Below are 13,298 nucleotides of genomic sequence, written 5' to 3' on the forward strand. Positions count from 1 at the left end.
TTTGTTGAGTAAGTTACATTATGACCACAGAGTTTAATTGTTCTTTGACCTTCCAGTATGACTTTTGCTAATTGTTAGTGGCAGATATGGACAGAAATTTGGATGTCATTTCATTTGTTCTCTTGCATTCTGCCCTCTTCATGACGAACAAGAGATTTAATAAAATAACTCAATTTAGTAAGAAAGAGAGCACATATTTATATGCAATCTTCTTCAAAGCTAGAGTACTCATATCCTTTTCATCAGAGTCAGGACACTGGCAATTTTAAGTCTTTCTGAAGTAGAAGCTAGTAAGATTAAAAGTATGCTCATGTTGCACAAATATTATGCAATACTGCACCTATATGGATTAGTTGCTGTGATCATGACTGTACGGTAACGAGAGCTCAGAAATCTCACAGCCAGACTGCCCTATCTTTGATATTAAACACTTTCATGTAACTACAAACAGGGGACAGGCAAAATTCATAAACAGGATACTGAGGTAGAGTACAACAGTTTATAAAAATAGTGTGAACTCTTTTCTCTACTTTCCCCTTTCCATCCCACCATTAATACTTCCAACAAGACTAAGCCTAAGAACAGACAACAGACAAGCTGAATAATCTCAGGAAACTTTGCCACTGACAGCAGTTATAAGCATTCGTAATACCAATTTGGATGAACATCGCTGCAGCTGCCAGTCTACAAGAGCTTTTCTCTAAGACCATGTTGCAACAAGTACAAACCACTACAATTTAATCTAATAAGCCTAGTAACTTTTTTTCCTAAGTGGAATCCCATTTGTAGGAAACTTGGATACCTGAGGTTGTTTCCTTTTAGTTCTCCACCCAGTTTGGACTCTCTCTTGATTAGTGGGAAACAGCATGGCAAGACTGCAAGGGAACAAATAGACTTGCCTTTAACCTCACCCTCACTTCATCCAGCAACTGAAGTGGCCACAGACCATCAACCCCTAGAAATTCTGCTGGTGGCAAACACTATACTGACAGGATGGCTGATGTCCAGTTCTGCCTTCAGATGGAGACAAAATTTCAGGTGTGTGCCCCAAAATCATTTACCTTGACCATCTTCACTCCAAGAGCTAACAAAAATGCAGGTAAGATCTTTATTCTTCTACTTGGATATGAAGTAAACTTGTCTATCTATGCAGAGCTAGGACTAAGTGGGATGCAACTGGAAAATACTGAATAGAAAACTTATCTCATGGTCAGGCATGGAAGATAAAAACAAATTTCCATTTCATGATCTGAAAGATGATTAAGAAATTATATGTGAACAAGAATGTGCAACACAAACGACTTCTGAGATGCTACTGGAAGACTAAAAGCATAGAAACAGAACAGATATATGTAAAGTTTGCACACTGCATAATTTCTGGACAGATATATTTCAGGCAAATGTGTTCTGTCGCCTATATCTAGAGCAAGATCCCTGTGAACATGCAACTAACTCTTCCTAGGCCTGCACACATACAAAGTATGTAATGTCTGGGCAGCTGACATGCTGTATGTGTTATACAGACCACCCAGCATATGGACATAGCTAAAGGGCAAGCACACTGTGGGACAACTAGCTTTTGCCATGTCTATAAAAAGGGAGGCAGCCCTCCTTGTACAAACTGTCCTAGTGATGTAAAACTCTATCTTGCATATAATTGGTACAACATTTGTCAATGGTTTAATAACTTTACAACTGTGTCCTTTCCACCTTTTTCACTCACACTAGCAGACATTGAAACTGAATCCACTCTGGGAATATAACTCACTGAGAAAGAAAAACAGGGTATCAGATTAAAACATTTATGTAGTCTCAGTCATCCATTTTGATACTTCTCCTTCTCCTGTTCTCCTCCTTTGCTTCATTCTAAACGTTATCTGTCCAAGTTAAACTCTTTTCTTATTTACTTTCAGTAGTGTGAGGAGGCACACTTCAACTTCTGCCTAATTTCTTAGAGAGGGCTCTAATGTAGTGTTTGTTGGTTAGCTAGTGCAGAGGGATCCAGCTCACACATTAAGATTTGAATTTAGGTCATGGCTCAGAATTACAGAATCACACAGCTGCCCAAAGCAGGGACAACACTGCATTAAGATCAATTTACGAATGTTTTTTCCACTCAGATCCTGAAAACCTCTAAGAGCTGGGGCTTCAAAACCTCCTTGGGTAACTGGCTGAAAATGCTCAATTATTTTCATTGCAAAAAACTTCCCTTATGTGCCACTAGATTCTCTCCTGATTCTGGTCACTTTCTCTCATTCCTCTCCCATTACCTCCATAAACGTCTGTCTTGAACCTCTTACCAGCCTCCCTGTAGGTACCTGGGGGGACCTGGGGGCACTGTTGGCCTCCTGAAGTCATATTTCCTCTTGGCTAAACAATTTGTGTCAGAAACCCACGGAAAATATTGTATCTAAAGAATTAATGAGCGTGAACAGGACATGTCTGCTCTACTGAGCCTTGTAGTTAAAGCCTGAAATATTGTTGGTGCATGTTATGACATCCCAGCCAATCAAGAGAAGATATATGACTGTTTGCTCCATAAAATAGAAGGCACCACAGGATGGGAGGGAGGACGAAGCCGTTTACAGATGGCATTTATGTTTGGAGAAAATCAATCTGATGTCCATCGGATGCTGTACAAAAGCAGGGTGAGCAGCATTTGAAAGAACTATCTGGCTTTACTCTATCTTGCAAAACCAGCTCTTTTACCACCCCCTGCATAAGCCCTGCTCACTCATCTTCCCTCACCAGGTTACATCTTTCAGCCCATCCACACATTTCTTGCACAGGGACTCCACAACCAGTATTCAAACTGTGGTTAATGAGTGCTGAGCAGAAGAGAATATCCACTTCCTTTGACCTATGGATTATGTGTGAACTGTGTGTGACAACTCTCATCACATCCAAAGAAAATCAAAGCTTCAGTTCAGTGTCAAAATGCAGGCAGTGTACTGTTTGAGTTGCCCTAGGGTGTACTGAGAGGGCCTAAGACTCATTTAGCAGTAGGTTTTACTTTATCAATATGTTAGGAGTATGGAATAACTTCACTTTCTAAAATCCTTCCATGCAGTTCCCTTAGTGTATCAGTTTTTGAAATATTGTCTTGCAAGATGAGATATTACCTAGTTTGTTGTTACTGTTGCATTTTGTTTATTCTCAATATTGTTCAGATAATAACTCCTTTACCATTCCTCTGGCATCTGATACTTTAAATCTGTGGTACTGTCAAGTAATTAATTTTAATTTACTGAGGATATAAAAGATTTAACTTAGGTAAGCAATTATTTGCTGTATGTGTAGCTGGGTAGTCATTTCAATTCCCTTTGTTGTTCGAAAAGGTATTTTCAAAGCTAGGATTTAAGCAAATCTCAACCACAATTTCCTCTGTGGCAATAATACTGACTATAACTGCCTGAGTAATATTATGATAGAACCACTGTACCATGGAAAGATTGACAGGAAGGGAGATCTTGTGGTCTTCTTCTAGGACATAACTGCCATTATTAGATCAGATTAGATACAGCTTTGCTCAACCAGGCCTTGAAACACTTCAAGTACAGATATTCCACCTCTCTAGGCAGCTTGCTGCAGTGCTTTTGGCAACAAATTACTTTCTAATGCAACTTCTGAACCTCCCAGAATGGCTATGGTCCCGTAGTAGATCACCTGCCACTTCTGAGAAGAATGATCTGTGAGGTCTCTTCCAACCTTGGTGATACTGTGATACTGTAATTAGGTTACATTATCTCCATAGTTGTCCATAAAGTACTTACAGACTGGATTAGATTAGTCCTTAACCAAGTATTTACCAGATTAAACAATCCTTGGTCTTCCAAAATCTGCATGAATTTTCATGCATTGGAGATGCTTTTTGCCAAACCAGGCAAGAAATATATGCTGAAGCAGAAATACATTCATTTTAGTGTCGAAAGCCCTACACTGACTTCTAAAAACCTGCAACTGTTTTATCTCATGACAGGCATTACTTATTAAATACAGCTTATGAAGATAATACGCTTGCACTCTTTTATTCTGGAGTTCAGAAAACATTCTAAAGAGTCCTTGTTTAAGAAAAGATCAAGTGCCGCTTTTGATTTAAGGAAGCCAGGTCTGTCATCTTTCTCTGAGACTCTGTAAACCTGAATAGCCCATAGATTTTGTCACTGCACTTGTCATGAAAACCTATTAATTAAGAAAAGCAAATTTTTGTATGACTGCCTGCACCTCTAGGGAAGTTTAAAGAAATGAAAAATCATTTCTTCAGTGCTAACGTGACTTAATTTCTTTTCAAATATTTAAATGCAAAAATCAGCTACCACGGACCTTAGAGGATGGAAGGGACTAAGTATGCATCAAAAGATTCTGCTATCAAGAAAAGTTTACTTCTTAATACCTTTTAATACAAAACACTGAGTAATATATTCTAGGATTTGTATATACTTTAAAAAAAAAAAAGTTAACATAGAGTTGTATTGATATTGCCCCAGTGACAGAGTATAGAATCATAGAATCAACCAGGTTGGAAGAGACCTCCAAGATCGTCCAGTCCAACCTAGCACCCAGCCCTAGCCAGTCATCAAGACCATGGCACTAAATGCCTCATCCAGGCTTTTCTTGAACACCCCCAGGGACGGTGACTCCACCACCTCCCTGGGCAGCCCATTCCAATGGCAAATCACTCTGTGAAGAACTTCCTCCTAACATCCAGCCTATACTTCCCCTGGCACAACTTGAGACTGTGTCCCCTTGTTTTATGAATTAAGTCATATAAATATGTACTATGAAACATAATGAGAACTCCTTTTGAAAGTACTGTAATGGCTAGAAAATTGATTCCTTCATAGGGCAGGTTAGCCAAAGTTACACATGAGTACTGCTCAAGCACTCAGCCATAGTATGAATGCACTCAGAGCAGGGTACATTAATATTTTTCAGTATTAAAGTATTACTTATGTCCAGGATGCATTAGATAAATTTCTTCACTATAAGTCACCCTTTTCATTCTAAAATTATGTACACCTTTTTGCTGTTGTTCTGGTACAACCTCCTGCAGGGCAAAAAAATCAAAACTTAAAAATTCCATCACTAATCCAACGGTTATAATAACAAACAAGGTTCTTTGGATCAGGCTTTGCTGCAACACTACATAGTTACAAAGTCACTAGGGAGGGTCTACAGGACTAAAGCAGCCTCAAATGCAGAAGCTAAAGCAAATATGCCATCAAAATATGAAGAAAAGTGATTTGCAGACAGCACATTTACAGCCATGCAACGCAGGCAGCTATGAATACTGCTGTCATGACACGAGAATATACAAAATGCTGAATAATGTCAATAACTTCATTCCTTAGAATGGGTTAAACTTTTATTTGGACTAAACCACTTTTGGACAGGAAAGAACTTTCAGAGAAGCCAAAAGACTATTAGACGCACTACAAAAGACCCTTAACTTTTCTAACTAACATTATAATGAATGATTACCTTGTTTTATATACCAAAAATGGAATTGAAACCCTAGGTTTTAGTCCTAGACATGCCTATGTTTTGTGTATGTGTGTACATGGGTGCAAATGCTGTTCACTTACACACAATCTGGATGACTCACTTTCCTTGAAACTACGTTCACTTCCCAGATGAATAATTGTATTTAAAAGAAAGGGACACTACCTCAGTGAGATTAAGGGCTACATAACAACAAATTCATCTTTCAAACCTTAGAACATAGGACTGATACACATCAAACTACTAATAGTATTGGTACGCAGTATCTTGGAACAAGAGCATCCTAAATTAAGTGCATCCTTCAATGTGAGCTAGCTACAGGCATTAAAACACAGAAAAAAACATCGGGTATGAGTCCCCTGTGGCTCTTAACTCAGCATGTCCCAGGTCTCTCCATAAAACAGTACCACTACCTACGTACATTACTATGCACCTCTTTAATGACTAAGGAGATTACGTCTGAAAAAATTAACTTTTTAGCCTGTTTCAGGAAGAGCGTTATAATTCACCAGTGCTGACCTCATTCTTTGGGCGAACTTCTGATTTCACAGACATTACTGACAGCAGTGAGCACACTGTCTGGAACTGATTTGCTTAATTGATGTATTTGAGTTATGGAGGTAGAAATACCTTCTGCACCTTGCAAATTAGTCTCTGTATGTCTTTCCCCCATTACTGCTGTAACAACTTCTTTAGTTTTAATAAATAGTGTTTACCCTAAAATATCCTACTAGTACCTTCAGTACTGAGATGAACAACTTTTGTCAGGCTACTTTAAGCCAAGATAGAAATAAATCATTACAAGTCAGGTACACAGGCTTCTGCCAAAATACATATTTATCATTCTCTAGTAGGACACTAAATGGCCTGCTAGCACACCTGCCATCAGGGCTGTGGAAAACAACAGACAAGGAAAACGGAGAAATAAGTTGTAACCTCATGAGAAGGAACTATGGTGGACTGGCTTTGAAGAATGACAGAGTACTTCTACAACAGACAAGAAGTTATATACACAGTTTCTTGACAAAGGGAAGAGTGCTAAGGTGGAACTTAGCATAATACCTCAAGGTCTGGTGCAAAGATCAAACATATTTCAATGTTTTAATTAAAAGACAAAGCAAATACCAATGGTTCAGTTTCTCCAGTGACACTGAACAAGCAATTGCATATGGACAGTGACTTAATTCCAGTGGACCTAGAGAGACGATGCCTTTTGACCTCCTTCCACACATGCCAAGAACGTTGGAACTTTCACAATCATACTCTCTACCAGATGCTGCAGCAACAAAATTCATATTTATCAGTTCTCAAGTGATGAAAGACAACAGAGTTACTATTACAGCAACCACAGGAGACTGAACAGGAATTGTAATATGACCTCTAGCATGACTCTGAATTTCAAATTCTAAGTAATCAACTGCATTATTCATAACTACTATATGGTTATTTGATCAATATGCTTGTTTTTAGCAGTTGGATTTCTAGAATGCATAAAAGTACTGATCAAGGCCAGAGACCACTGACTATGAGCTATGGAGGTACAGGAAATAATGTGTAGAGGGCTTCAAATACCAGTTCCCTGAGAAGAATCCAAAACTCTGGATTTAGGGCTTCAGAACTCTTGATTGAGGGATCCAAGCACCTTTACATTTTGTGGGAAGCAGGAAATGCCTGGAAAGCAGAAATATGAACAGGGATGTATAGCTAAATTCCAGATTCAGATTCTAGCGTCTTAGCTCATGAGTCAGGTGCCTTCGACCATTTGAAATGCAGAGCCTGTAACTCTAAAGGCACCTCACAACATTCCTTTAAGGAACAGGCTGGGACATGTCTAGTTCTTTCAAACAAGGTGAGAAAGTGGAAATCTCTGGATGGGGAGCAGGAATAGGATGGAAAAAGTATCTAGTATAACACTATTTTAAATTGAATATTTGCCTAGTTTATGCAAGAAAATGGGGTCAGAGAAAGTGTAAATACATAATCCTGATTCTCTAAAAGAATTTCCTCTTCACTAACTTATTGGCAAGACAGAACGGAAAATGCTTTCATTCTCCTCTTGCTGAAGCTGAGTGACTACACACAAAAGAAGATTCATGGAACCAAGAAGAAACCCTGGAAAGAAGGCTGTAGTTCTGTATCCTTGTGGCTAAAGCATTCCCATAGGAAGGTGGATGCCAGAGTCCAGTGCTTGTTTCTATATATACATTTTATACAAAAAACTACTGCATAATAGGAACCATTGAGTAACCAAGACCAGAAGCTATCACCATCTTTATAGAGGACTTCTTAACCACGAGGCAGGAAAGTGTTATTTACTTTTTCACTTTTCCTTATGTTCCAGCACCCCTATGCTTCTCATTTGGAGCAATCCCAAAAGGAAAAATACCAGGGGAATAACTTGAGCCTTTTCTGATTACAGTTCATAAGGCTGCCAGCACTGCCCAGTGTGGCACTGAAGACAGCCAGGCTGGCTTGGGGTCTCTGTGAGCCACAGTAGCAGCACATGGAGGGAAAGATCAGGTGGGACTTGGTGGGATGTGTTACAGTTCTTGCAGTGCACATGCACATCATGGTTTAATAGGAATAAAGTCTGTGCTGGTTTATTGGGCCCATGAATGTATTACATATCTACACATAACAGGCAATGCAAAGCATGTTTCCTTACAGCAGTCACAAACCGTCTGGCTAATTAACAGTACCTCATGACTGCACAGAGGACAGTCACATCAGTATAATGTTACAGCTAGACAAACTGTTGTTTTATTGTGTGATTCAGTTTGGATATATCCTTGGGGATTCTGACACTTCATTTGAAACATACATCTGTAAGAGGAATGAAGTAACAACCCAAAATATTCACTGGCTGCTAGGTGAACCGATAATATCCTATTTAGTACAACAACTTGTAATAGGCTATGAAAATGAGGTGCCTCCTTAGCAAATGTGCTATTTCCCTATTATTTTCTAAGATTCAACAACAGTAAGGAGCAAAGCAGCCTAATTACTTTAGACGATTGATGCAAGACAAAGATACAAACCAGTTGCAATACAAGTCCTATAGATTCTACGTTTTGGATTTACAGAAGGCAATTTCACAATTACCTCGCAAGGAGAGTTTTCTCTTCTATTTGAGCTGTTTAAGCCTTTCTAAGGCTTCAAGAATTTTCAGATCTTCTTTGAAAATAGAAAACTGTTGAAGAAAGGTAATACGCTTAAAAAGGCAATAATAATGTAGGAATGCTGCACACAAATACTTTGCAGTATTTGTGCATTAAAGCATAGCCAGATGAGAGGCTGCAGAAAGTATCCATGCTTCATAGGCATGTGTCTGTGTCCAACGGTCTTCATTCTTATTATTCTGAGAAATTTCAGTGAATGTTTATTCAAGCTGCCAATTATTTTTTCGATATTCTCTGATGACAAGGAAATGTTTTCCCACTTTTGTCTGCCATCTAGTGTTAAGAGGCAGAATACCTGTGTTCTGCGTGTACAAAGCTGAAAATAGTTGGGAGCACTACACAGTTTCCACCTGTGTCAAACTAAGGCTTAAGATGTTAAATTTAAGCAATTATCTCACATGTGAGATACAAGAATACTACCCTCCCAATGTATGTTGATGTGTCATAGTGATTTGAAATACTTGAGAGTTTTCAATTTGAGTCTCTCAGGTTGTAGCAATGTGTTTTCAGGATACAAGCCACAAGAAAAATGGCAAGTAAAAATAACCCCCCTTCCTGTACATACTCAAATGCTATCCATGTAATACCTTTGTGTCAAATATGTAGCGGGAGCATGTGAAAAATAACTTCTCGCAACTAGTATCCCAATCCTGGAAGTTGTTCTGTTCAGGTTTAATTCACAGAATGGTCTGGTTTTGGTGATCTCCAAAAGTCATCCAATCCAGTTTCTCATGCAGGGTCATCCTCAGTCATATCAGGTTGCCAAGAGCCTTGTCGAGGCCCCCAGAGATGGGGCCTCAACTACATCCCTAAGCAACTTGGTGTCCATGTTCCTCATGGTAAAGAACTTGTCATCTGTGCTGTACTCTTTCAAGCAGTTCTCTGTCCTTGACCTTAAGGGCCCAAAATTGGAGACAATATTCCAGATGTGGTCTCACCAGGGTAGAACAGAGGGGGAGGGGAATCTCTCTTGACCTACAACCTATTGACCAGAATCCCCTAGGTCCCTTTGTTCTGCACTGCTCTCCAACAAGTCAGTCTCCAGCCTGCACTGGTACATGAGGTTGTTCCCTCCCAGATGCAAGACCACACCTGCCCTTGTTGTATTTCATTAAATTTCTCCCAGCCCTACTCCCCAGCCTGTCTAGGTCTGACTGAACAGCAGTACAGCCTTCAGCTGTGTTAGTCACTCCTCCTAGTTCCGTGTCATCAACAAATAAAAGAAGTTGATACAATTTCTTCTTAATATTATGACCTCAGTAAAAAAAAGAGAGCTAAACTGACAAAATATTTGAGAAGGTGTGGGCATAGAATTTGTGCCTGGAATATATGAATATATCTTTTTTTGTCCAGTAATTTTAGTTATTTCGGAGTTGCGTGGTTGTTTTGAGAAGCCAACTAATCACAGGCCTCTGAACTTGTCAGATCAGTCAGGTCTGTTCATCCTCAGAGAAAGCCTTGTGGCAAGAACGCAGAGTTTTGTGATTAGATCTGAAATGTGAAATCCTTGAATCTTTTTATTAGTAAAGGTATGAGCCAACATACCATTGTACATATCTCAGATCAACACCTGAGCAGGGACAGAAGAGAATTTTACCATGAGATTCTGAGAGAAAGCATGACTGTTAGGGAGGAGCTCTGTACAGCTCAAAGCAATCCATTGCCATCTATCTCAAGTACCTTATTTGCCAGAGAGGGAGGATGTACCCTGTCAGCATGAAGCTTAACATGGCCAAACTTCCTTCTTAATGAAGTTGTAGCTTTTTTTGTCTAGCCCTTTGTTGTCAAGAGAATACAAGTTAGCCTGTTTAGAGCCGGCTCAGACAGCCCCTTCAGACAGGACACTGCTTTCTAAGGCACCCAATGAGATCCAATTCAGTTCACCACACTGGCGAGCAAACAAGAAACGTGAAGCTTGCACAAGGATAGGCACAGCTGAGGAAGCCACTTAAGCTAACACTGCCACCACAGCCTAAAATCTATCAGAACTATTTTGCTCTCATAACCGTAAGTGGCCTTTACCTGAAGAAACTCCAATGACAACAGGAAGAAAACTCCCCTGCTCAGCTACATCTGGCACTTAGGGCAGACACCACTAGTGTTTGAGCTATTTAGATTAAACATGAGCTTAGCCATATATAATGAAATCCCATGATAAATTAAAGAATAGCACACAGGTCCTAAGAAACAGTTGCCCAGAGTAAACCATCACTAGAAAATATAACCAGTCGTCTATGTCTGTAGTCACCTACAGACAAAAGCAGACAGATCACACCTGCGAAAACAAGCCACTGTGAGCCAGAACACAGCAACACCTGACAGCATTTTGAACAAAACCCATGAGTGCCTTAGTCTGAATCACCAGTCCTGTACAAAAGCATCCTAAATAGTAAGTGGCTTGTGAGCTATTTAAGGCCACTGAGGGAGTAATACTGAAATATTAAGTCTTACCTTCATGAGATGAACTGACTAAAATACTAACTCCCCATCCCCCTGCCCTGCTCAGTATAAAAACAAATGGAAGTGAAGACTGAGAAGGAAGGGATGTGGGAACAGTGTTTTGTTTTCATTAATCACTATCCTATTGTTATTGATTGGCAGTAAATCTTAGTTTCCCTATGCTGAGTTTGTTTTGGCTATGATGCTACTTGGTAAGCAATCTCCCTTTCCTTATCTCAATCCATGACTTTTTAATCATTATTTTCTCTACATGTACTACTGATGGAGAAGGGATGATAAGAGAAGCTTTGGTGGTCACCTGGCAACCAGCTGGAATCAATGCACCGTATTAACAGGAGGCAAATGAGTCAGTATCTATAATTTATTCAAAAGCTTAAGAATGCCTTGAGAGATGCACAAAGGTCAATCTGCTCAACTTTTGAAAAAAAAATTGAGGCTAAGTAAAGAAATTAATTCTGCTTTTTCATTTGTGGTAAGAAATACAAGCCGATGACTGAAACCTGAAACTTCAAATCCTTCACGGCCAAGCATCCATCGGCCAGCGGGTGCAGGCAGTGCACCCACTATTGCCATTACCACAGTAAATTCAAGAAACTTCCTGAAAATTCTACTTCACACAGGACATACAGGCAGCAATCTCACAGGCCTGCTGCAACTCTTGAACCAGGGCGCCCCTTAACTCCGTCAAATCTACGAAAAACACACTATTTGTGCGAAATGCGGAGCGGGCCGCAGCACCTGCCCCCGACGGTGGAGTAGAGCCAGGCCGGGTAAGCAACCTCATTCTCTCCGCTCCCAGCGCCTCCAGGGGAGCGACACCAGGAGCCCGTCGCCACCGACACTGTCACGCAAGATCGGTCCCGGCGCCCTCTACGAGACGCGCCCCCAGCGGCCCGCCCCAGGCCGCGCCGAAGCGAAGCGGGCCGGAACCTCCCGCGGCCCACCCAGTGCGTGCCGGAACCGCCCCCGGCCCACCCCGTGCGTGCCGCTCCGCACGTCGCCGTCCCGCCCGCAGCTCGCGCGCAGGCGCGGCCGCCACTTCCACCGCCTGGGCCCTGACCTTGCTCCGCCGAGCTCCGCCCCAGGAGCCACACGACCGCCTCACGTCACCTCTCTCGGTCCCCGCCGCTGATCCGCGCCCCGCCCGTGGCGGCCGGTGAGAGGACGCGTGCCTCAGCTGTTTCCGGCGCGCCGGGCGCGGCGCAGGCGTAGTAGCGTGGCCCAGCTCAGTGTTCCGCTCAGCTGTTGTTGGTAGCGTTGCCCTCCTGCCCACTCCGCTGGGGTGGCACCGCACGGGCCGTGGCCCCGAGGGCGGTACGCTCTGCCTGGCGCTCTGTGGCGGCCTGGGGAGCAGGGGGAGGTGGGAGTCGGGAGCCGTTGCCCAGCAGGTACCTGCTGCCACCGAGGTGGGCCGCGTCGCCCCGAGAAGGAGTGGGGACGCCTGGGGTGGGACACACTGGGGGGGGGGGGGGGGGCACGACGAGCGCGTGCCAGGTACGCGGGGCTCGCGTGCTTGACGCAAGGATGGGCGTGGGCGTGTGACGTGGGCTGGCGGGCAGCGCCGGGGGCAGGCGGGGACGGGGTAGGAAAGAACAGGACAGGACTCGCTGCTTGTTTACGGAGCCGCTCTTGAAACCTTTTCTACGAAATGGTGCACGGCAGAAACGGAATGCACTCTCCCTCCCGAGGCGGGAGATGGCCTTGGGTCTATATAGCACCCCGCCCGCGGCCGTGACTTGGGAGTTCGGCTGCACGGCGGCGGCAGTGACCCAGCAGGTGTGGAACAGGCCCAGCGTAGGTTCAGGCAGCTGCTGAGGAAACAGTAAGTAAGATGCTGCTGCTTGGGGCGATATGGCCTCCGCTGTTACTTTGGTGTCGGCCTCTGCCACCTTTAGGTTACCTGTGTCATCATGCGCTTGTGACAGGAGCGAGAAAAGTCTGTGCTTGCCATTTAGGTAAATAATGGCTTTCCTCCAGCGAACGATTTCCACACATGCTGATCTGCTCCAGAAGCTCTGTACAGCAAGGCTTATGTACTGACTTTGGCTCTTCAGATAGGACTTTTTGTTAAACTTGTGGCTTGAAACTTTGCTCAAAGAATTGATGTCTTCCTCCCCTGGGAGGAATTCTGCAAAGGGGTGGTAATATAATGACAGT

The 13,298-nt window shown here is 42.4% G+C and overlaps 2 protein-coding genes across 3 annotated transcripts in view; one reads left to right on the top strand and one right to left on the bottom strand.

Annotated features, from left to right (window-relative positions):
* The window catches only part of LOC135175038 (uncharacterized), a 65,382-nt gene that overhangs the window by 51,873 nt on the left and 211 nt on the right, over positions 1-13,298 (bottom strand). Inside the window, exons 2-3 of the mRNA XM_064142866.1 lie at positions 12,761-13,269; positions 12,202-12,597 (exon numbers count right to left, since the gene is read on the bottom strand). Of these exons, the coding sequence (XP_063998936.1) occupies positions 12,202-12,597; positions 12,761-13,269 (905 nt within the window). The remainder of the gene's footprint in view (positions 1-12,201; positions 12,598-12,760; positions 13,270-13,298) is intronic.
* Positions 12,723-13,298, top strand: part of PNPLA8 (patatin like phospholipase domain containing 8) — a 37,132-nt gene continuing 36,556 nt past the window's right edge. Inside the window, exon 1 of one of the 2 annotated variants that reach the window (XM_064142127.1) lies at positions 12,723-12,963. The gene's annotated coding sequence lies outside the window, so the exon portion shown is untranslated. The remainder of the gene's footprint in view (positions 12,964-13,298) is intronic. The other variant, XM_064142126.1, reaches the window with a different exon arrangement.

This window comes from Pogoniulus pusillus, chromosome 4 (assembly GCF_015220805.1).
Source record: "Pogoniulus pusillus isolate bPogPus1 chromosome 4, bPogPus1.pri, whole genome shotgun sequence".
Lineage (NCBI taxonomy): Eukaryota > Metazoa > Chordata > Aves > Piciformes > Lybiidae > Pogoniulus > Pogoniulus pusillus.